General features: G+C 43.8%; 1 protein-coding gene across 2 annotated transcripts in view; it reads left to right on the forward strand.

Annotated features, from left to right (window-relative positions):
- fer1l4 (fer-1 like family member 4) overlaps positions 1-24647 on the forward strand; it is a 355704-nt gene that overhangs the window by 171305 nt on the left and 159752 nt on the right. For both annotated transcript variants that reach the window (XM_060836605.1, XM_060836606.1), the window contains exons 25-28: positions 327-488; positions 1424-1598; positions 18961-19076; positions 21054-21182. In XM_060836605.1, coding sequence (XP_060692588.1) covers positions 327-488; positions 1424-1598; positions 18961-19076; positions 21054-21182 — 582 coding nt within the window. The remainder of the gene's footprint in view (positions 1-326; positions 489-1423; positions 1599-18960; positions 19077-21053; positions 21183-24647) is intronic.

The raw sequence follows: 24647 nt of genomic DNA on the forward strand, positions 1-24647 counted from the left end.
GACAGTTTTGTGTACTGGGACTCAGGATCCAGGAATTCTTGTGCAGAGATCTTTGATGATGACAAGATATACTAAGAGAGTAGTTAGCAAAGAATATGGCTACTGGGTTTCATAAATAGAGAACAAGTGCTGTCAAAATGTTGTTTGAAGCTGGTGTAAAAAAAAACTATCATCACTGACCATGGACCAAGAAAAGCTGCAGAACAATGCCGACCTGAATGTGTTCCAGCAACTATCTCTCACAGCTCTGCCACAGACTCAATGTTCACTAGCACATTTTGAACCTTCTCATGTACAGGGCCATTAAATGGATTTTATTTTTCTAGGTTCTGTTCTGGGGTCTCAGGGAACTGAAACGTATAAACCTTTTTGAAGTGGAGCAACCACAGGTGACAATAGAATGTGCAGGTCAGAAAGTCGAGTCTGAAATCATTACAAATTACAAGGAGAATCCTAACTTTGATGAACTTGTGAAGTATTTTGAAGTGGTATGTATTGAACTATTATGCAATAACTTCAATCGAAGCTGTCATGAATTAAATATTTAAATTGTTATTAACATTGTCTTGTATGGATGGAGAAGAAACATACTGTAAATACTGGAAATCTAAGAACAAACAGTTGTGAAAACCTCGGCTGGTTTGGCAGGTCTGGTTATGATGGTCCCAACATGTGTCCCAGCAATGGTTCTAGTTGTTGATCCTAGCTATGTCAGCATTTGTGAATGATATATGGAATATTCCTCATTCCTCTACTCAAGTTTCCTCTAACATCTATTTCTCTGGCATATGCTAACTATATTGATGTTTTTCCCTGCTGTTGTCTTGAAGTTTAAAATTTCTTCCAATTGAAGAAGAAATTTTTCACCCTTTTATCGTTAATTCCTGACTCTTCATTTCCCTTTCTTGATTTTCCTATGTCAATGTGGCCTATCAACAAATATTCACTACATGCTCTCTGACCCTACAGCGACTGTGATTCACTTCATTGCACATGGCATCCTGTACAGACTCTGTTCAATTCTCCCAATGTCTTGGTTTCAGTTGTGGGTGTTGTCAGATGGCAGAATTCCATATGAATGCTTCTGACATTTCTTTTACCTCAACCAAAGTTTCTTTCCCACTATGATCACATGTATTTTCCACTTCACACATTCTGCTCACACCCCTCACCCCCTTGTCCCTGATCCATGGTATGTTGTTCTTTTGTTGTCACCTTCTACCTCATCAGCCTCTGTATCTTGAAGAAGAGTGTTGGAATTGTGAGAGAGGGCAGCAGAAGGACAGTATGTGAATTGCTCCTTAGGAGAACCAGCACACTCGTGATGGGTCAAGTGGCCTTCTTTTGCATTGTAATGATTCTGTGCTTTTAAAATTAATTGGAATCTTCTGGAAATTGTTTATTTGGAATTGTTGCTTCATAGGACCTCCCAGAGCAGATGTACCTGCACCCACCACTCAGCATCTTTGTAGTGGAACAGCGTGCATTTGGACGCACTATCCTTGTGGGCTCTTATACTGTCACAAGCCTGCAACAATTTTCCCTGAAGGAATTGGAGGAGAATCCAGAACCCGAGCATGATGATCCCAAAACCAAAAGTAAGATCAATGGATAAACTGTGGATGGAGGATGTGTCTAGTTCAGGAGAGTTGGTATATATGGGTGCCATTCTGCAACAGTAGGGATTGGTTAGTTCAGTTGGCAGAAAGGTGGGGGAGATTGGTTTGCAATGCAGAATGATGCAAAGATGCCAACAATGCATTTCGCTTCCTGCACTGGCTGAGGTTACCGTGAAGCCCACTTTCGCAAACCTGCTCTTTGTCTGAGGCCTGGTGTCCTCTCTAATTAGAGAGTGGTCCTCTGGCACTATAGTGACTTCACCTGGTAAAGTAACACAATAATAAGGATCGTGAGTAGTTGCCAATGGGGAAACGAGTAACAAAGTAGCACAAAGAGTGTGCACAGAAAACTGCCCTCAGTGCAATGGTTTTCCTGAGAAAAACAACAATTTGCATTTACACCATTAATATTGTGAACTATCCAAGGAGTGTTTAAAAATAAAACAAAATCTGTCACCAAGTTACATGAGGAAGTAATTAGGACTGATGAACAAATTTTGATCAATGAGGTAGGTTTTGTATGTGGATTCCTTCAAACCTGAAATGTCTAGTGTTGATCAGGATAACCACCATTTGGTCTTAACTTTATTATTGAGTCAACAGTATGACGTTTATTGTATTACCACACTGTTTACAGATTACATGAATATGATCCAAATTACTGTTACTGGCAATGAGATTGCAATAAGCACATCAGCCTTAGGTCTTTCTTCTGCATGCTTCTTCTCTACTCTATTCAAGATTATATGATATCATCACAGTGGTAGCGCTTACTTCATTCAATCAAGTATTAACCCTTGTGGATCCGTATACTATAGTTGGCTTTAAGGAATGTCTTAAAGGAGGAAAGTGAGGTTAAGAAACAAAGGATTGTCAGGAAGGAATTCCCAAATAGAATATAGAACGTAGAAAAGTACAGCACAAGCAAATGCTAATAGCAATGCTACAGTACAGCAATGTTAAAGCCTCTCCAGTTTCAAAGTCTGTTGATTGGAAATACTAATTTTCAATATTTATTTGAGAATGGATGATGACAGGAGTTGAGTTAATTGTGGCAGGATGCCAAGTCCCTGATCTGCTCTAGCATCTACTGTATTTTTATGGCTGGTCCAGTTCAGTTTCTGGTCAATGCTAATTCCTAGGATATTACTGGTGAGGGATTCAGCAACAGTAATGTCATTGAATGTCAAGAGGTGATGGTTTTCTTTTCACTATTGGAGATCGTCATTGCTTTGCATTTGTAATGCACATTGTTATTTTCCACTTGTCAGTTCAACAATATGGTGAACTGACAGCATTCGAGGAGCAGGAGAATTGATGTTTCACGCATAAGCCCTTTATCAGGAGTGAGGCTGGAGGACCGGGGGCTGAGAGACAAATGGGAGGGGGCGGGTTGGGGGGAAGGTAGCTGAGAATGTGAGAGGTAAATGAAGATGGGGAGAAGAGGATAGATCAGAGAAGAGGGTGGAATGGATAGGTGGGAAACTGTATCCATTGCACCCATTGTGCTCTCCTCTACATCAGGGAAACAGGGCGCCAACTTGCGGATCATTTCAGAAAAAATCTCTGGGACACCCCCATCAACCAACCCCACCGTCCCGTGGCTGAACTCTACAAGCGCCCCCCCCCCCACTCTACCAAGGATATTCAGGTCCTGGGCCTCCTCCATTGCCAAATCCTAACCGCCTGACGCCTGGAGGAAGAATGCCTCATCTGCCTTTAGATCCTGCAACCACATGGGATTAATGTGGATTTTCCAGTTACATTTCCCCTCCCCTCCACCTTATCCCAGTCCCAAGCCTCCAACTCAGCACCGCCTTCTTGACCTGTCCATCATCTTTCCCATCTGTCCATTCCACCCTCCTCTCTAACCTATCACCTTTCCCCCCCACATTCATCTACCTATCCCACCTACCTTCCCCCCAGCCCCACCCGCCTCCTATTTATCTCTCAGCTTGCCGGCCCATAAGCCTCATTCCTGATGAAGGGCTTATGCTCAAAACGTCGATTCTCCTGCTCCTCAGATGCTACCTGACCTGCTGTGATTTTCCAGTACCACGCTCTTGACTCTGATCTCCAACATCTGCAGTCCTCACTTTCTCTTACTTGTCAGCTCAAACCTGGATATTGTTCAGATCTTGCTGCGTTTGGAAATGGATTGCTTCAGTATCTAAGGTGTTGCAAATGGTGTTGAACATTGTGCAATAATCAGTGAACTTCCCAACTTCTGACCTTATGATGGAGGAAACTTCATTTGATGAAGCAAATGAAGATGGTTGGGACAAGGACACTATCATGAGGAATTCCTGCAGAGATGTCCTGGAGCTAAGATGACTGATCTCCAATAACCACAACCATTTTCCTTTGTGTAAAGTCTGACGCCAACCAGTGGAGTGTTTTCCCCTGATTCCTATTGACTCCAGTTTTATTAGAGCTCTGCAGAAATATTAGAACTAGCAGCATGACTAGCCACTTCAGCCACTCAAACCTGCTTTATCTGATGTGACCTTAGCTGATCTCTTGGCATCAACTCCATTTTCCTGTCTGTTATCACAACCCTTTAACCCATTATGAATTAAAAATCTGTCTATCTCTTCCTTAAATTTACTCAATGCCCCAACACTCTGGGGTAGTGAATTCCACAGATTCACAATTCTTTGAGGGAAGCAATATCTTCTCATCTGTTTTTAATCTGTCACTCCTTATTCTAAAGCTCTGACCTCTCATTCCAAATTACTGCACAGGGGGAAATATCCTTTCTACACCTACTTTATGAATCCCCTTTAGCATCTTATGTACCTCAATTAGATCTCCTCTCATTCTTCTAAACTCCAGACAGTAAATAGCAAAACCACTCAATCTCTATTCGTAAGATAAACCCCTCACCTCTGAAATCAATTCAGTGAACCTCCCCTGAACTGCCTTCAATGCAACTATATCCCTCCTGAAGTAAGGGGACCAAAACTATGTACAGTACTCATGGTGCAGTCTCACTAATGCCTTGTTCAGTTGCTGCCACACTTCCTTTAGTAATAAATGCTAAAACTCCATTTGTCTTCCTTACTATCTGGTCTACCTGCAGATTACTTTTCTGCGATTCATGCATCAAAACACTCAGATCTCTCTGCACTGAAGTACTCTGAAGTTTCTCTACGTTGAAATAAGTTTCCTTTCTATTCGTCCAACTAAGATGGATTACCACGCACTTAACTGCATCTGCCAGATTCTGGCCCATTCACCGAATCTATCCATATCCATTTATAAATTTCTTATTTCTTCACTGCAACTTACTTTCCCATCTATTTTAGTGTCATCTGCAAATTTGGCTATAGTACTTTCTATCCCCATATCCAAGTCATTAATATAAATTGTGAATACTTGGGCCCAAGGACTAAACTCTGTGGCACTCCCCTCTTCACAGCTTGCTACTTAGGAAAAGACCCATTTGTCCCAACTCTTTGCTTCCTGTTGCTTAGCCAGTCCTCTATCCAAGCTAACAAATTACCCCTAACACCATGTAATATTGCCTTGTGTGTTAACTTTTTGTGGAGCAAGTTATCAATGGCTCTGAAACTCCAGATGTACTACAATTATGGGTTCTCCATTATCCACTTTGACTATAAGACCATAAAGACACAGGAGCAGAAATTAAGCGATTCAGCCCATCAAGTCTGCTCTGTCATTCAATCTATGGCTGATAAGTTTCTCAAACGCATTCTCCAGCTTTCTCCCCATAACCCTTGATTCCCTTGATACTCAAGAACCTGTCTATCTCAGTCTTAAGTGTACTTAATCACCTGGCCTCCACAGCCTTCTGTAGCATTCAATTCCATAGATTCACCACTTTCTGGCTGAAGTAGTTTCTCTTTATCTCTGTTCTAAAAGGTCTTCCCTTTACTTCAATAATGAGATGGATTTAATAACGAGAGGTCATGCGTTCAAGGTGAGAGAGGAAAAGTTTAAGGGGGATCCACATGGAAAGTACTTTACACAGAGGGTGGTAGGTGCCTGGAACGCATTGCCAGCAGAGGTAGTAGAGGCAGGCACGGTAGATTCATTTAAGGTGCATCTGGACAGATGCATGAGTAGGTGGGGAACAGAGGGATACACATGCTTAGGAATTGGGCGATAGGTTTAGACAGTGGATTTGGATCATCTCAGGCTTGGAGGGCCGAAGGGCCTGGTCTTGGGCTGTAAATTTTCTTTGTTCTTTGTACTCTAAGGCCATGCCCCTGGGTCCTAGTCTCTCCTACCAATGGAAGCATCTTCCAACATCTACCCTGTCTAGGCCATTCAGTATTCACTTTAAAAACATAAGAACATAAGAAATAGGAGCAGGAGTAGGTCATCTGGCCCTTCGAGCCTATTCTGCATTGAATAAGATTATGGCTGATCTTTTCGTGGCCTCAGCTCCATTACCACCCGCTTACTGTACACCTTAATTCTTTAGTTGTTCAAAAAAATCTGTCTTAGCTTTCAAAACATTTACTAAAGTAGCGTCAATGGCTTCACTGTCAGGGAAGTCCACAGCTTCACCCTCTGGGTGACTAAGGTCCTTCTCAATTCAGAGTCTAAATCTGCTCCCCCTAATTTTGAGGCTATGCCCTGTTGTCCTAGTTTCATCTGTCACTGGAAACATCCTACTTCTATCTTATCTATTTACTTCACAATTTTATATGTTTCTATAATATCCCTCCTCATTCTTCTGAATTTCAATGAATATAATCCCAATCTATTCAGTCTCTCCTCGTAAGCCAACCTCCTCAAATCCAGAATCAACCTAGTGAACCTCCCCTCTAGTGCCAGTACATCCTTTCTCAAATAAGGAGACCAAAATTGCACGCAGTACTCCAGGTATAGCCTCACCAGACTATATAGTTGCAACATAACCTCCCTACTTTTAAACCCAGTCCATTTAGCAATGAAGGACAAAATTCCGCTTGCCTTCCTAATTTAAACAATCCTTAGATAAGCACATGGATGATTTTGGGATAGTGTTGGGGGACAAGCTGAGAATAGTTCACAAGTCAGCGCAACATCGAGGGCTGACGGGCCTGTTCTGCGCCGTGTTGTTCTATGTTCTATGTTCTACTTGTTGTACCTGCAGACTAACCCTCTGTGATTCATGCACAAGGACACTCAGGTCCCTCTGCATAGCAGCATGCTGCAACTTTTTACCATTTAAGTAATAATCCTTTTTACTGTTATTCCTACCAAGGTGGATGACTTCACATTTATTAACATTATATTCTATCTGCCAGACCTTTGCCCACTCACTTAAACTATGTCCTTTTGCAAAGTTTCAGAGTCACCCACACACTTTGCTCTGCCACTCATTTTAGTGTAATCTGCAAACTTGGACATACTACATGTGGTCTTCAACTCCAAATCATCTATGTCAGTTGTGAATAATTGTGGTCCCAATTCTGATCCCTGAGGCACACCACTAGTTACTGATTGCCAACCAGAATAGTACACATTTATCCCCACTCTTTGCTTCCTGTCTGTCAATCAATCTATCCATGCTAATTTTACTCATCATGCCACGCAACTTTATCTTATTCAGTAGCCTCTTGTGTGACACCTAGTTGAAGGCCTTTTGGAAAGCTAGGTACACCACATCCACTGGGTCCCTGTTGTAATGCCTTCATAGAACTCCAAAAGATTAGTTAGGCTTTACCTGCCCTTCATGAACCCATGCTGCATCTAAAGTGGGACAATTTCTATCTAGATAACTTGCTATTTCTTCCTTGATAGTATTTACTGCATCCGCTGCACCCGATGTGGCCTCCTCTATATTGGGGAGACAGGCCGCCTACTTGCGGAACGTTTCAGGGAACACCTCTGGGAGACCTGGACCAACCAACCCAACCACCCCTGGCTCAACACTTCAACTCCCCCTCCCATTCCACCAAGGACACACAGGTCCTTGGACTCCTCCATCGCCAGACCATGGCAACACAACGGCTGGAGGAAGAGCGCCTCATCTTCCGCCTAGGAGCCCTCCAACCACAAGGGATGAAACTAGATTTCTCCAGTTTCCTCATTTCCCCTCCCCCCACCTTGTCTCAGTCAAATCCCTTGAACTCAGCACCGCCTTCCTAACCCGCAATCTTCTTCCTGACCTCTCCGCGCCCACCCCCACTTCGGCCTATCACCCTCACCTTGACCTCCTTTCACCTATTGCATTTCTAACGCCCCTCCCCCAAGTCCCTCCTCCCTACCTTTTATCTTAGCCTACTGGATACATTTTCCTCATTCCTGAAGAAGAGCTTATGCCCGAAATATCGAATCTCCTGTTCCTTGGATGCTGCCTGATCTGCTGCGCTTTTCCAGCAACACGTTTTCAGCTCAGATCTCCAGCATCTGCAGTCCTCACTTTTTCCTTGATAACAGACTCAAGCATCTTCCCCACTACAGACATTAAGCTAACTGATCTATAATTCCCCAACTTTTGTCTACTGCCCTTTTTAAACAGTTGTGTCATATTTGTTGTTTTCCAATCTGCTGAAACTGCTCCAGAGTCGGTGTATTTTGGAAAATTACCACAAGTGCATTTCCTATTTCTCCCACCATCTCTTTTACTACCCTGGGATGCATTCCATTAGGGCCACAAGACCTGTCTATCCTTAGCTCCATTATCTTGTCCAACAGTACTTCTTCCATGATGATTATTTACAGATCCTCGCCTACCTTCGTCTCTTTGTCAATTACTGACACGTTATTCATGTCCTCCACTGTGAAGGCTGATGCAAAATTCCTACTCAATGCCTTGGTCATTTCATTATTTTGGTTACTTGTTACATCTTCAAAGAACTTGAGAAAATCAGTCAAATATGATTTACCCTTTCTGCCTCCCTCCCTTTTTGAATAAGGGCGTTATATTTAGCATTTTGCCAATCCATTGGAACCTTTCCTAAATCCAGAGAATTTTGCAATGTAATAACCAATGGATCCAGTATTCTAGCTGTCACATCTTTTAAAATCCTGGATATAGGCCATCAGGCCCTGGGGACTTATCTGTCTTCAACCCTAGTAGTTTGGTTAGTATTTTTCCCTTAGTGATGATGATAGCTTTAAGTTCACCCCTTTCAACCACTTGATTGGTTTTATTCCTGAGGATTTGGTTAGCACTCTCTATCCATGGAAAAAGTGAGGACTGCAGATGCTGGGGATCAGAGCTTAAAAATGTGTTGCTGGAAAAGCGCAGCAGGTCAGGCAGCATTAAAGGAGAAGGAGAATCGACATTTTGGGCATAAGCCCTTCTTCAGGAATGAGGAGGGTGTGCCAAGCAGGTAGGGAGGAGGGACTTGGGGGAGGGGTGTTGGGAATGCGATAGGTGGAAGGAGGTTAAGGTGAGGGTGATAGGCTGGAGAGGGGTGGGGCGGAGAGGTCGGGAAGAAGATTGTGGGTCAAGAAGGTGGTGTTGACTCTGAGGGTTGGGACTGAGAAAAGGTGGGGAGAAGAGAAATGAAGAAGCTGGAGAAATCTGCATTTATCTCTTGTGGTTGGAGGGTTCCTAGGCGGAAGATGAGTCGATCTTCCTCCAGGCGTCGTGTTGCCAAGGTCTGGCAATGGAGGAAGCCAAGGACCTGTAAGTCCTTGGTGGAGTGGAAGGGGGAGTTAAAGTGTTCAGCCACGGGGCGGTTGGAATGGTTGGTGCAGGTGTCCCAGAGGTGTTCTCTGAAATGTTCTGCAAATAGGCGGCCTGTCTCCCCAATGTAAAGGAGGCCACATCGGGTGCAGCGGATGCAGTAAATGATGTGTGTGGAGATGCAGGTGAATTCCTGATGGATATTGAAGGATCCCTTGGGGCATTGGAGGGAAGTGAGGGGGGAAGTGCGGGTGAAAGTTTTGCATTTTTTGCGGTTGCAGAGGAAGGTGCCGGGAGTGGACGTTGGGTTGGTGGGGGGTGTGGATCTGACAAGGGAGTTGCGGAGGGAGTGGTCTTTCCGGAATGCAGATAGGGGAACCCCACCTCTCCAATCGCCACCAGGACAGAACCCCACTAGTCCTCATCCACCACCCCACCAACCTCTAGGTACATCCGATCATCCTTCGTCATTTCTGCCACCTCCAAACGGACCCCACCACCAAGGATATATTTCCCTCCCCTCCCCTATCAGCGTTCCGGAAATGAGCCCTTCTTGTGGAGATCCAAGTGCATGGCATCCACCAATTCCCCGTTGTCCACCATGCTGATAATGTACTCAAAGGGTTCAAGTAAATTAGTTAAATATGACCTGCCTTTCATAACTCCTTGCAGCGTTTGCCCAATGGGACAATTTCTATCCAGGTGCCTCACTATTTCTTCCTTAATGATAGATTCAAGCATTTTCCCACTCCAGGAGTTAAGCTAATGAGCCTATAGTCACCCACCTTTTGTTTACCTCCTTTTTTATACAGTGGCATCACATTTACTGTTTCCAATCTGCTGGAGCCACCCCAGAGTCCAGCAAATTTTGGTAAATTACCCCCAAGTCCATTTGCTATTTCCCCTGCCATTTCTTTTAGTACTCTGGAATGCATTCCATTAGAACCAACAGACTCGTCTACCTTTAGCCCCATTAACTTGCCCAACGCTTACCTCTTTAGTGGTAGTGTTAGTTTCTAGATCCTCATCTGTCATAGCCTCTTTGCTGTCAATTATTTGCATATAATTTATGTCTTCCACTGTGAAGGCCAACACAAATTATTGTTCAACGCCTTGGCCCATGTCCTTAGTTCCATTATTAAATCCTCCTTCTCATTCTCTAAAGGGCCAATGTGTATCTTTGACATTCTTTTTCATTTGATATATTTGTAGCAACTTTTGCTATCTGTTTTTATACTGATTTGGAGATGCCGGTGTTGGACTGGGGTGTACAAAGTTAAAAATCACACAACACCAGGTTATAGTCCAACAGGTTTAATTGGAAGCACACTAGCTTTCAGAGCGACGCTCCTTCATCAGGTGATTGTGGAGGGCTCGATCGTAACACAGAATTTATAGCAAAAATTTGCAGTGTGATGTAACTGAAATTATACATTGAAAAATTGATTGCCTGTTAAGCCTTTCATCTGTTAGAATACAGTGATAGTTTCACTTCTTTCATGTGTAAATCACAAAACCCTTTTTTTAAAAGTTGCATTCTCAGGTTAGCTGTTAACAATGGTGATAGCTAGACAATATGTTGAAGGTGTTAGCCCCTTGTGTTCTCTGTCTATGACCTGATATTTAGATTGATTGTAATCTAAAAAATGAGATAACAGAGTTTTACATAAATTCATGCAGTTTTTGCAATGTAACTCTGCAAGTACAAATTCACCACACAAAATATATGTGTCTGAGTGTGTGTGTGTGTGTGTGTGTGTGTGTAGTGCAATGGTGATCACCTGTAATGTGACATGAACCCAAGGTCCCGGTTGAGACCCTCCCTATGGGTACCAAACTTAGCTATCAGCCTCTGCTCGGCCACTTTCCTCTGCTGCCTGTCCCAAAGTCCACCTTAGTTGATGATCACCCGAAGGTCTGAGGCTGAATGTCCTGGACCACTTTATGCTCTGTTTTTATACTCTGAGCTAGTTTACTCTCATAATCCATCTTACCTTTCTTCATAGCTTTTATTGTGGCCTTGTGTTGACCCTTAAAGGTTTCCCAATCCTCTAGATTCTCACTAATCTTTGTCCATTTGTCTGCATTAGCTTTCAATTTTATACCATCCTTTATTTCTTTAGTTATCCATGGTTGATTATCCCTCTTCCTACAGTCCTTCCTTTTCACTATTAGATACTTTTGCTGAGCACTATGAAAAGTCACTTTGAAAGTCCTCCACTGAACCTCAATTGTCCCACCATATAGTCTTTGCTGCCAGTCTATCATAGCCAACTCTTCCCTCATCCCATTGTATTCTCCTTTGTTTAAGCACAAGACATTTGGTATTGGATTTTACTTCTCAACCTCCATCTGTATTTTAAATTCAACCACAGTGTGATTAGTTCATTCCAAAAGGATCCCTAACTGTGAGATCATTAAGAATTTCTGTGTCATTACACAGGGCCATATCTAGAATTGCTTGCTTCTTTGTGGGTTCCATTACATACTGTTTGAGGAGACTATCGCGGTTACTTTCTATGAACTCCTCCTCAAGGCTGCCTTGACTGACTTGGTGTGACCAATCAACATGTAGATTAAAATCGCCCATGAAATTGCAGTACCATTTTTATATGCATCTGTTATTTATAGACAATAGATAATAGGTGCAGGGGTAGGCCATTCTGCCCTTCGAGCCTGCACCACCATTCAATATGATCATGGCCGATCATCCTCAATCAGTATCCTGTTCCTGCCTTATCTCCATAACCCTTGATTCCACTATCCTTGAGAGCTCTATCCAATCTTTCTTAAATGAATCCAGAGATTTGGCCTCCATTGCCTTCTGGGGCAGGGCATTCCACACAGCCACCACTCTCTGAGTGAAGAAGTTTCTCCTCATATCTGTCCTAAATGATCTACCCTGTATTTTTAAGCTGTGTCCTCTGATTTGGCACTCACCCATTAGCGGAAACATGTTTCCTGACTCCAGAGTGTCCAATTCTTTAATAATCTTATATGTCTCAATCAGATCCCCTCTCAGTCTTCTAAACTCAAGGGTATACAAGCCCAGTCCCTCCAGTCTTTCAGCGTAAGGTAGTCCTGTCATTCCAGGAATTGACCTCGTGAACCTATGCTGCACTCCCTCAATAGCCAGAATGTTTTTCCTCAAATTTGGAGACCAGAACTGCACACAATACTCCAGGTGTGGTCTCACCAGGGCCCTGAAAAGCTGCAGAAGAACCTCTTTGCTTCTTTACTCAATCCCTCTTGTTATGAAGACCAGCATACTATTAGCCTTCTTCACTACCTGCTGTACCTGAATGCTTACCTTCATTGACTGATGTACAAGAACACCCAGATCTCTTTGCACTGCCCCTTTACCTAAATTGATTCCATTTAGGTAGTAATCTGCCTTCCTGTTCTTGCCACCAAAGTGAATAACCATACATTTATCCACATTAAACTGCATCTGCCATGCATCTGACCACTCACCTAACCTGTTCAGGTCACCCTGTAATCTCCTAACATCCTCCTCACATTTCACCCTGCCACCCAGCTTAATATCATAAGAAAATTTGCTAAAGTTATTACTAATACCATCTTCTATATCATGAATATATATTGTAAAAAGCTGCAGCACTGATCCCTGCAGTACCCCACTGGTCACTGCCTGCCATTCTGAAATGGAGCCGTTTATCACTACTCTTTGTTTCCTGTCAGCTAACCAACTTTCAGTCCAAGTTAGTACTTTGCCCCCGATACCATGCGCCCTAATTTTGCTCACTAACCTCTTATGTGGGTCTTTATCAAAAGCTTTCTGAAAGTCCAGGTACACTACATCTACTGAATCTCCCTCGTCCATCTTCAGAGTTACATCCTCAAAAAACTCCAGAACTCCTCTTCATAAATCCATACTGACTCTGACCTATCCTGTCACTACTATCCAATTTCTTTGTTAATTGCCCGCCCCACCGTGATGTTAGAACATAGAACATAGAAAAATACAGCGCAGTACAGGCCCTTCGGCCCTCGAAGTTGCGCCGACCCAAGCCCACCTAACCTACACTAGCCCAATAATCTCCATATGCTTATCCAATGCCCATTTAAATGCCCATAAAGAGGGAGAGTCCACCACTGCTACTGGCAGGGCATTCCATGAACTCACAACCCGCTGAGTAAAGAATCTACCCCTAACATCTGTCCTTAATTTAAAGCTGTGTCCCCTAGTAACAGCTGACTCCGTACGCGGAAAAAGGTTCTCACTGTCAACCCTATCTAAACCCCTAATCATCTTGTACACCTCTATCAAATCTCCCCTAAACCTTCTTTTCTTCAATGAGAAGAGCCTCAAGTGCCTCAGTCTTTCCTCATACGATCTTCCTACCATGCCAGGCAACATCCTGGTAAACCTCCTCTGCACCCGTTCCAATGCCTCCACATCCTTCCTATGGTATGGTGACCAAAACTGCACACAATACGCCAGATGAGGTCGTACCAGAGTCTTATACAACTGCAACATGACCTCAGGACTCCGGAACTCAATTCCTCTACCAATAAAGCCCAGTATGCCATATGCCTTCTTCACAGCACTATTTACCTGGGTGGCAATTTTCAGAGATTTGTGTACATGAACACCAAGATCCCTCTGCTCATCCACACTACCAAGGAGCCTACCATTAGCCCAGTAATCCATCTTCTTGTTACTCCTACCAAAGTGAATGACTTCACACTTAGCTACATTAAACTCCATTTACCACCTTTCTGCCCAGCTCTACAACTTATATATATCCCGCTGTAACCTGCCACATCCTTCTTCGCTGTCCACAACTCCACCGACTTTCGTATCATCCGCAAACTTGCTCACCCAGCCTTCAAGCCCCTCCTCCAAGTCATTTATAAAAATGACAAACAGCAATGGTCCCAAAACAGATCCTTGTGGAACACCGCTAGTAACTGCACTCCAAGATGAACCTATTCCATCAACTACTACCCTCTGTCTCCTTCCAGCCAGCCAATTCCTAATCCAAACCTCTAATGCACCCTCAATGCCATACCTCTGAAATTTTTGCAGTAGCCTACCATGGGGTACCTTATCGAACAGCTTGCTAAAATCCATATACACCACATCTACTGCTTTACCCTCGTCCACTTTCTTGGTCACCTTCTCAAAGAACTCAATAAGGTTTGTGAGGCACGACTGCCCTTCACAAAACCATGCTGACTATCCTTGATCACATTATTCCTATCCAGATGTTCATAAATCCTATCCCTTAGAATTCTCTCCAAGACTTTGCCCACAACAGAAATGAGACTCACTGGCCAATAGTTACTAGGGCTATCCCTACTCCCCTTCTTGAACAAGGGAACCACATTCGCTATCCTCCAGTCTTCTGGCACTATTCCTGTAGACAACGAGGACATAAAAATCAAAGCCAATGGCTCCACTATCTCCTCCCTAGCTTCCCAGAGGATCCTTGGATAAATGCCATCAGGCCCAGGGGACTTATCTATTTTCACCCTTTCCAGTATTCCCCGGACCTCTTCCCTACATACCTCAAAGCCATCCATTCTAATCACTTGTGACTCAATATTCACATCAGCAACAATGTCCTGTTCCTGAGTGAATACTGACGAAAAGTATTGATTTAATGTCTCTCCAATCTCCTCTGCCTCCACTCACAACTTCCCTCTACTATCCTTGACTGGACCAATACCTACCCTAGTCATCCTTTTATTCCTGACATACCTATAGAAAGCCTTTGGGTTTTCCCTAATCCTACCAACTAAGGACTTTTCATGTCCCCTTCTCGCTGCTCTTAGCTCTCTCTTTGGATCCTTCCTGGCTACCTTATAACTCTCAATCGCCCCAACTGAACCTTCACGCCTCATCTTAACATAGGCCGCCCTCTTCCTTTTCACAAGGGATTCCAATTCCTTATTAAACCACGGCTCCCTCACAAGACCCTTTCCTCCCTGCCTGACTGGTACATACTTATCAAGGACACCCAATAGCTGCTCCTTGAACAAGCTCCATATATCATTTGTGTTCTTCCCTTGAAGCCTATTTTTCCAATCCACGCATCCTAAGTCATGCCTCACCGCATCATAATTTCCCTGCCCCCAGCTATAACTCCTGCCCTGCAGTGCACACTTATCCCTCTCCATCACTAGAGTAAAAGTCACCGAGTTGTGGTCACTGTCCCCGAAGTGCTCACCTACCTCCAAGTCTAACACCTGGCCTGGTTCATTACCTAGAACCTAATCCAGTATAGCCTCACCTCTTGTTGGCCTGTCTACATATTGTGTCAGGAAACCCTCCTGCACACATTGGACAAACACCGACCCATCTAACGTACTCGAACTATAGCTTTCCCAATCAATATCTGAGAAGTTAAAGTCCCCCATAACAACCACCCTACTACTTTCACTCTTCTCCTGAATCATCCTTGCAATACTTTCCTCTACGTCTCTCGGACTATTAGGAGGCCTGTAGAAAACACTTAACAGGGTGACCTCACCTTTCGTATTACTAACCTCAGCCCAAACTACCTCAGATGGCAAGTCTTCCTCCATCGTCCTTTCCACCGTTGTAATACTGTCCTTGACAAGCAATGCCACACCTCCCCCTCTTTTACCCCCACCTCTGACTCTACTAAAACATTTAAACCCTGGAACCTGCAACAGCCATTCCTGTTCCTGTTCTACCCACATCTCTGTAATGGCCACAACATCGAAGTCCCAGGTACCAACCCACACTGCAAGTTCACCTACCTTATTATTATTTGGTTATTATTTGGTGGCCTATAGACTATGCCTATCAGTGACATTTTCCCCTTACTATTTCTAATTAGAAAATGCTAAGTATTTAACACCAAAATCTGGTCTTTAAACTTTGATTGTCATGCATCTGACATAGAATGAATGGGTAAGCGAAGGCACAGCCTGCAAATACCTATTTCAGTGCTTTGGGTATGTGGCAGTGATAGGGTTATTGCAGTTGAATATTGCCAGACTAATGCTGGAATGGGTAGATTGCCTTACGAGGAAAGGCTAGGCCTGTATCCTCAAGTTCAGAAGATTAAGAGTTGACCTAATTGGAACATATACGATGCTGAGAGAACTTGACTGGGTGCATGTTAAAAGAATGTTTCCTCTTGGAATGACAATCTAGAACTAGGATTCATAGTTTAAAAATAAGGAGTCGTCCTGTTAAGACAGAGATTAGGAAACATTTTTTTCTCTGAGGGTTCAGTCTTTGGAATTCCCTTCCTCAAAAGGCAATGGATATATAATCTTTAATATCTTTAAGATAAAGGTAGTTAGATTTTTGATGACTAAGAGGATGAAAGATTATTGAGAGTGTGTAGGAATGTGGAGTTGAGATTAAAATCAGATCAGTCATTACATAGTAGAGCAGGCTTGAAGGACTCAGTGCCCTACTGTTGATCATATGTTTGTATGAAGACTGCAGTCAGCTGTTCACTTTTAATACATAGAATGTTCCCTGATTGATCAGTGGTCACCCGACTCTGATTGAACCTATTGTTACCTTTTCTTGCGCCTGCAAATGATTGGAACTAAAGTTGTGTTTCGATATTTAATAAACAAACACCAGAAAATGCTAGAAACATCACAGGAATGAGATCAGGCAGATGTTTGGAAGGAACCTCTTCATGAAAACATTTATTTTTAATGGAGGGCCTTCATCAGAATCTTCCAAATAAAATGAATTTCCACAATCTTCTTTTTCCTGCATATTTCATGATTGCCAATGTATTATGTGAATATCTCAATGGATATTTAAAATCTGATTGAAGATTTGTAGCTCGGGTATCCGTTGTTGTGGTTCTGCTCGCCGAGCTGGAAGTTTTTGCTGCAAACGTTTCGTTCTCTGGCTAGGGAACATCATCAGTGCTGTTGGAGCCTCGTGTGAAGCGCTGCTTTGATGTTTCTTCCGGTATTTATATTGGTTTGTTCTTGCCGCTTCCGGGTGTCAGTTTCAGCTACAGTGATTTGTATGTGGGGTCCAGGTCGATGTGTCTGTTGATGGATGTTCTTGCCGTTTCCGGGTGTTAGTTTCAGCTGTAGTGGTTTGTATATGGTGTCCAGGTCAATGTGTCTGTTGATGGAGTTTGGGGATGAATGCCATGCTTCTAGGAATTCTCTGGCTGTTCTCTGTCTGGCTTGTCCTATGATAGTGGTGTTTTCCCAGTCAAATTCACGTTGCTGGTTGTCTGAGTGTATGGCTACTAGAGATAGCTGGTCGTGTCGTTTTGTGGCTAGCTGATGTTCATGGATGCGGATTGTTAGCTGTCTTCCTGTTTGTCCTATATAGTGTTTTGTGCAGTCCTTGCATGGTATTTTGTAAACTACGTTAGTTTGGCTCATGCTGGGTATTGGGTCCTTTGTTCTAGTGAGTTGTTGTCTCAGCGTGGATGTTGGCTTGTGTGCTGTTATGAGTCCTAAGGGTCGCAGTAGTCTGGCTGTCAGTTCTGAGACGCTCCTGACATATGGTAGAGTGGCTAGTCCTTTTGGTTGTGGCATGTCCTCGTTCCTCGGTGGCACAGTGGTTAGCACTGCTGCCTCACAGCGCCTGTAGACCCGGGTTCAATTCCCGACTCAGGCGACTGACTGTGTGGAGTTTGCACGTTCTCCCCGTGTCTGCGTGGGTTTCCTCCGGGTGCTCCGGTTTCCTCCCACAGTCACAAAGATGTGCTGGTCAGGTGAATTGGCCAAGCTAAATTGCCCGTAGTGTTAGGTAGGGGGTAAATGTAGAGGTATGGGTGGGTTGCGCTTCGGCGGGTCGGTGTGGACTTGTTGGGCCGAAGGGCCTGTTTCCACACTGTAAGTCTAATCTAATCTCTTAGGCATCTGGTGATAAAGTTGCGTGGGTATCCGTTTTTGGCGAATACCTTGGTATTCGCCAAAAACGGATACCCACGCAACTTTATCACCAGATGCCTAAGAGATAGACCGAGGAACGAGGACATGCCACAACCAAAAGGACTAGCCACTCTACCATATGTCAGGAGCGTCTCAGAACTGACAGCCAGACTACTGCGACCCTTAGGACTCATAACAGCACACAAGCCAACATCCACGCTGAGACAACAACTCACTAGAACAAAGGACCCAATACCCAGCATGAGCCAAACTAACGTAGTTTACAAAATACCATGCAAGGACTGCACAAAACACTATATAGGACAAACAGGAAGACAGCTAACAATCCGCATCCATGAACATCAGCTAGCCACAAAACGACACGACCAGCTATCTCTAGTAGCCATACACTCAGACAACCAGCAACGTGAATTTGACTGGGAAAACACCACTATCATAGGACAAGCCAGACAGAGAACAGCCAGAGAATTCCTAGAAGCATGGCATTCATCCCCAAACTCCATCAACAGACACATTGACCTGGACACCATATACAAACCACTACAGCTGAAACTAACACCCGGAAACGGCAAGAACATCCATCAACAGACACATCGACCTGGACCCCACATACAAATCACTGCAGCTGAAACTGACACCCGGAAGCGGCAAGAACAAACCAATATAAATACCGGAAGAAACATCAAAGCAGCGCTTCACACGAGGCTCCAACAGCACTGATGATGTTCCCTAGCCAGAGAACGAAACGTTTGCAGCAAAAACTTCCAGCTCGGCGAGCAGAACCACATCAATGGATATTTTTGTACTTGAACATTTTAAACTGGATGAGAGGCTTAGACACCTTTTTCACTTCCTTTGCAGAAAAGGAGCTCACGAGCCCATTTTCCAAAGACAACATGCAGGCTCAAGTCATCATCTCTGTTGACCCAGAAGTGGCATTGTCTGAGAATAAAAAGCGACCGTTGGATGTTCTGAAGGTAATTGGGACCCTCCAGTCTTGCACAGAAGTGCACAGACACCTGACATTGTTGTAATGCTCACAAACGCTGAAAATGCGTTGCTGGAAAAGCACGGCAGGTCAGGCAGCATCCAAGGAACAGGAGATTCGACGTTTCGGGCATAAGCCCTTCTTCAGGAATGGGAGGAAGAGAGCTTCTTCAAGAAAGGCATCCTTGCAAGAGAATTCGCAGTAGGTTAAAATCTTCGAGGAGAAAGTGAGAACTGCAGATGCTGGAGATCAGAGCTGAAAATGCGTTGCTGGAAAAGCGCAGCAGGTCAGGCAGCATCCAAGGAACAGGAGATTCGACGTTTCGGGCATAAGCCCTTCTTCAGGAAGCACTTTTCCAGCAACACATTTTCAGCTCTGATCTCCAGCATCTGCAGTCCTCACTTTCTCCTCCGTAATGCTCACAAAGCCCAGACTGCTCTGAGTGTTGGGCTTGTTCTATCTATGCGAGTGTGTGTATATGTGTGCGTGTGTGTGTGTGCGCGTGCGTGTGTGTGCACGCACACACTTCTGGGAGTAGTGTGTATATGAACATGCAGGCTAAGGTGTATGCGAGTGAAACTTGTCCTCAGTTTCCTGCTGATTCAACGTATGGGCTTGATGGATGGAACAACTCTGAAATAAGAACAGCAAATCCTGAAGAAGCACAGCAGGTCTGGGGGGAGAGAAGTAAAGTTCATGTATCAATTCAAATATATTTTTCTGGCCCTGTGTGTTGTGTCATGCATGGAAGTCAATAACGTGCATGCTCACAGATATGGTGCAAGCTTGAAACGGGAATCAAACAGGGCAAGAGGGGAGACTACAGACAGGGGAAAGAGTGTAAGAAACTGACAGAACATTTCTCCCCACCCTGGCCAATCTCTCCCCCCAGTGCCTGATCCCTCCCTTCACCCAATTTCTTCACTATCCTAACCAATCTCGTCACTCTCCAACCTCTTACCTCTCCACCACCAACCAATCTGACTGCCTAATCTTGCCACCCACCCAATTACTCCCCTCAACTCAATTTCTTCTCCCTACCCAACCTCATCCCTGTTGCCTGATATCTCACCTTTGCTGCCTAATCTTTATTCCCTGGCCTGATCTCTCCCCCACCCATGCCCAATCTCTCCCTCCCACTTGATCGTCACCTTGCCAGATTTCTTCATTCCCCCCAATCCATCTCTCTCCCCTGTCCAAGTTCATCCCACTGTTCAGATCCACCCTACTGTCCAGATCCTTCCCACTGCTCAATCTCTCCCCTGCATCCAATCTTGCCGACCCACCTAATTTCATAGCCCCCAACCACTCTTTAAAAATGAAAATAATTTAAATTATATATTGAAAACTAAATTGAAAAATATAATTAAGCTCTGTAAGTGTTTTCAAACCAGAACGCTGCCGACATGCGCATGTGGACCCTTCAAGAAATATCATTCACTAGCATATGCACATTCTCCCTAGAGAATACTGCATCCTACAAGCAACTTCACGCATAACTCTGCTCCTTTCCACAGATCTGCTGATTATTTCTAACATATACTTTTTTTTATTTCAGATTTCTAGCATCTACATTTTGCTTTATTCTTATTGATGGAATTCGGCCATTGCTGGCTGGGCCAACAGTTTTTGCCCATCCCTAGTTGTCCGTTGAGAAGGTGGCGGTGATCTGCTTTCTTTAACTGCTGCAGTCCATGTGCTGTAGATAGACCCACAACACTGTTAGGGAAGGAATTTTAGGATTTTGACCCAGTCACACTGAAGGAGCAGCAAGTATATTTTCAAGTCAGGATGCTGAGTGGCTCAGAGAGGCACTTGCAGGTTGTGGTGTTCCCATGTATCAGCAGTTGTTGTCCTTCTAATGGTAGTGATAGTGGATTTGGGACAGTTTTTATCATTATGAAACTAGACTGAGTTAGGAGGAATGGGAAACCATTTGAGCAGGCTTCCTTTGCTTTTCTGCCAGACACCGATGAAGAAACTGCCACTGAAAACAAAATTGCTAAAAGACGAACCTGAAGAATATGAAGAAAAGATTGAGCCTGAAGAGCTGGATTGGTGGTCAAAATATTATGCGTCGCTGGAAGAGATGAAGGTAAAGTGTTATTGTTAATTTCCTTATATCAAAAATTATGCTTAGAGGGCATTGGTACTGAAAAGCTTTGTTAAATATTACACTGTGTATGACGCCATTGCACCAATTGTGCCAGCTATATTGAGAGACTAATCTGGTTTTAGTCATCTCTGACTTAGGTTTGATTTCAGCTCAGGATAACAGAATGAAAGTTGGCATCCTCTGAAGTTTGCAATTTAATTGTGTAATCTACAGCCACAGCCAATGTATGGCCACAGATCTGGATAATGGTCCTTACAATTTGCTAACTTCAGCCCAATTTTCTTCCATTTCTTCTTGCTAGTCTCATTGCACACTGTGCACAGGCTTTCTGTAAGAAGACAGTGAGTGGTGGTTGACGGAAAATATTCAGCCTGGAGTCCGGTTGCTAGTGGCGTACCACACGGATCTGTTTTGGGACCACTGCTGTTTGTATTTTTGTAAATAACTTGGACACAGGCATAGGTGGATGGGTTAGTAAGTTTGCAGATGGCACTAAAGTCGGTGGAGTAGTGGACAGTGTGGAAGAATGTTCCAGGTTGCAGGGGAACTTGGATAAACTGCAGAATTGGGCTGAGAGGTGGCAAATGGAGTTCAATGTGAGGTGATGTACTTTGAGAAGAATAACAGGAAAGCACAGTACTGGGTCAATGGAAAGATTCTTGGTAGTGTGGATGTGCAAAGTGATCTTGGAGTCCATGTACATAGATTCCTGAAAGCTGCCACCCAGGTTGATAGTGCTGTTAAGAAGTTATACTTAAGTTTTATTAGTAGAGGGATTGAGTTCCAGAGCCGTGATGTCATGCAACTGTAAAAAAACTCTATTGCGACCTCACTTGGAATATTGTCGAATTCTGGTCGCCCAATTACAGGAAGGATGTGGATGCATCGGAAAAGATGCAGAGGAGATTTACCAGAATGTTGCCTGGTCTGGAGTGAAGGTCTTATGAGGAAAGGCTGATGGATTTGGATCTTTCTCATTGGAGAGAAGAAGGCTAAGAGGAGACTTAATAGAGACATACAAGATGATCAGAGGATTAGATAGGTGGACAGTGAGAGTCTTTTTCCTAGGATGATGATGTTGGCTTATATGAAGGGTCATAGCTGCAAATTGAGGGGTGATAGATTTAAGACAGATGTCAGAGGCAGGTTCTTTACTCAGAGAGTGGTAAGGGTGTGGAATGCCCTGCCTGTCAATTCAGTTAACTCAGCCACATTAGGGAGATTTAAACAGTCCTTGGATAAGCATATGGATGATGATGGGATAGTGTAGGGTGATGGGCTTAGATTAGCTCACAGGTCAGTGCAATATCGAGGGCTAAAGGGCCTGTTCTGCATTGTATTGTTCTGTGTTCTAGAAGGAGACAATTCAGCTGATTGTGCCTACTCTTATTTTCTGTAGGACATTCCAGGAACATCCAATTCCCCAATCCAAGTAGCTCTGCAAATTTTTTTCCTCAGGTCCTTCTCCAATTTCCCTTTGAAATTATTCATTGTCACTGGTTCCACCATCCTGGATGACTGCGAGTTCAAGTCCACTATCATTTATCACAAAGAAGAATTTTCCTTACAACTCCCCTCATATCTTGCTGAAATCTTATATCTGTGATCCCCCAGTCCTTTCACTTTTAACTATGCAAGCAGCTTTTCCTTGTCTACCTTAACTCAGTTTGTAAGAATTTTCTACACCTTTGTCAATTCTTCCCTCAATCTCCTTAGTTCGAAGGATAACTGTCCAGCTTTTCAACATAACCTTATTGCTAATATTCCTCATCATTGAAACCATTCTGATCAGTTTCCTCTGTATTCTGTCAAGGTCTTGCACTTCCTTCCTGAGGGCTGGTGACCGAAACTACAGACCACTATGACACATTCCAATATAGTTATTTGTGCCTCTAACAAATGGGTGGCATTGTGGCTTAATGGTTAGCACTGCTGCTTCACAGCCTCTGGCGACTGTCTGTGTGGAGTTTGCACATTCTCCCCGTGTCTTCCTTCTGGGTGCTCTGGTGTCCTCCCACAATCCAAAGGTGTGCAGGTCAGGTGAATTGGCCATGCTAAATTGCCCGTAGTATTCAGGGATGTGTAGGTTAGGTCCATTAGTTAGGGGTAAATGTAGAGTATTAGGATAGGGGAATGGAGCTGGGTGATTTATTCTTTGAGGGTCGGTGTGGACTTGTTGGGCCAAATGGCCTATTTCCACACTGTAGGGATTCTATGATTTATTCTAAAAATCAATTAGCCTTATTCACCAAACTTTGTACATTTTAATAAAAACAATCTAAATGCCTGTCTCCTCCTTCTCCTTAAACCACATTATTCCTCTTTTCTTCTGTATATTTTGGTGCCCATGTCCTTTCAATGTAAGTTAAACCCAGTTCACCTCTGACATCAATTCGTTACTTCATGTAGTGGTTCTGTTAGCCGAGCTGGAAGTTTTAGTTGCAAACGTTTCGTCCCCTGGCTAGGAGAAATCATCAGTGCTCTGGAGCCTCCTGCGAAGCGCTTCTTTGATGTTTCTTCTGGTATTTATAGTGGTCTGTCCTTGCCGCTTCCGGGTGTCAGTTTCAGCTGTCCGCTGTAGTGGTTGGTATATTGGGTCCAGGTCGATGTGTTTGTTGATGGAGTTTGTGGATGAATGCCATGCCTCTAGGAATTCCCTGGCTGTTCTCTGTCTGGCTTGCCCTATGATAGTAGTGTTTTCCCAGTCGAATTCATGTTGCTTGTTGTCTGAGTGTGTGGCTACTAGGGATAGCTGGTCGTGTCGTTTCGTGGCTAGTTGGTGTTCATGTATGCGGATTGTTAGCTGTCTTCCTGTTTTTCCTATATAGTGTTTTGTGCAGTCCTTGCATGGTATTTTATAAACTACATTAGTTTTGCTCATGTTGGGTATTGGCTCCTTTGTTCTAGTAAGTTGTTGTCTGAGTGTGGCTGTTGGTTCAGTAGGTTGGCGTTCTCATTCGACGTGACAGCACTGTTCACTTCGATTGACAAAACCCTAGCCAGAGAAACAATAGCCACACTACCATACATCAGGAGCGTTTCAGAACTGACAGCCAGACTACTGCGACCCTTAGGACTCATAACGGCACACAAACCAACAGCCACACTCAGACAACAACTTACTAGAACAAAGGAGCCAATACCCAACATGAGCAAAACTAATGTAGTTTATAAAATACCATGCAAGGACTGCACAAAACACTATATAGGAAAAACAGGAAGACAGCTAACAATCCGCATACATGAACACCAACTAGCCACGAAACGACACGACCAGCTATCCCTAGTAGCCACACACTCAGACAACAAGCAACATGAATTCGACTGGGAAAACACTACTATCATAGGGCAAGCCAGACAGAGAACAGCCAGGGAATTCCTAGAGGCATGGCATTCATCCACAAACTCCATCAACAAACACATCGACCTGGACCCAATATACCA

Source organism: Hemiscyllium ocellatum, chromosome 15 (genome assembly GCF_020745735.1).
Source record: "Hemiscyllium ocellatum isolate sHemOce1 chromosome 15, sHemOce1.pat.X.cur, whole genome shotgun sequence".
In the NCBI taxonomy this organism is placed as follows: domain Eukaryota; kingdom Metazoa; phylum Chordata; class Chondrichthyes; order Orectolobiformes; family Hemiscylliidae; genus Hemiscyllium; species Hemiscyllium ocellatum.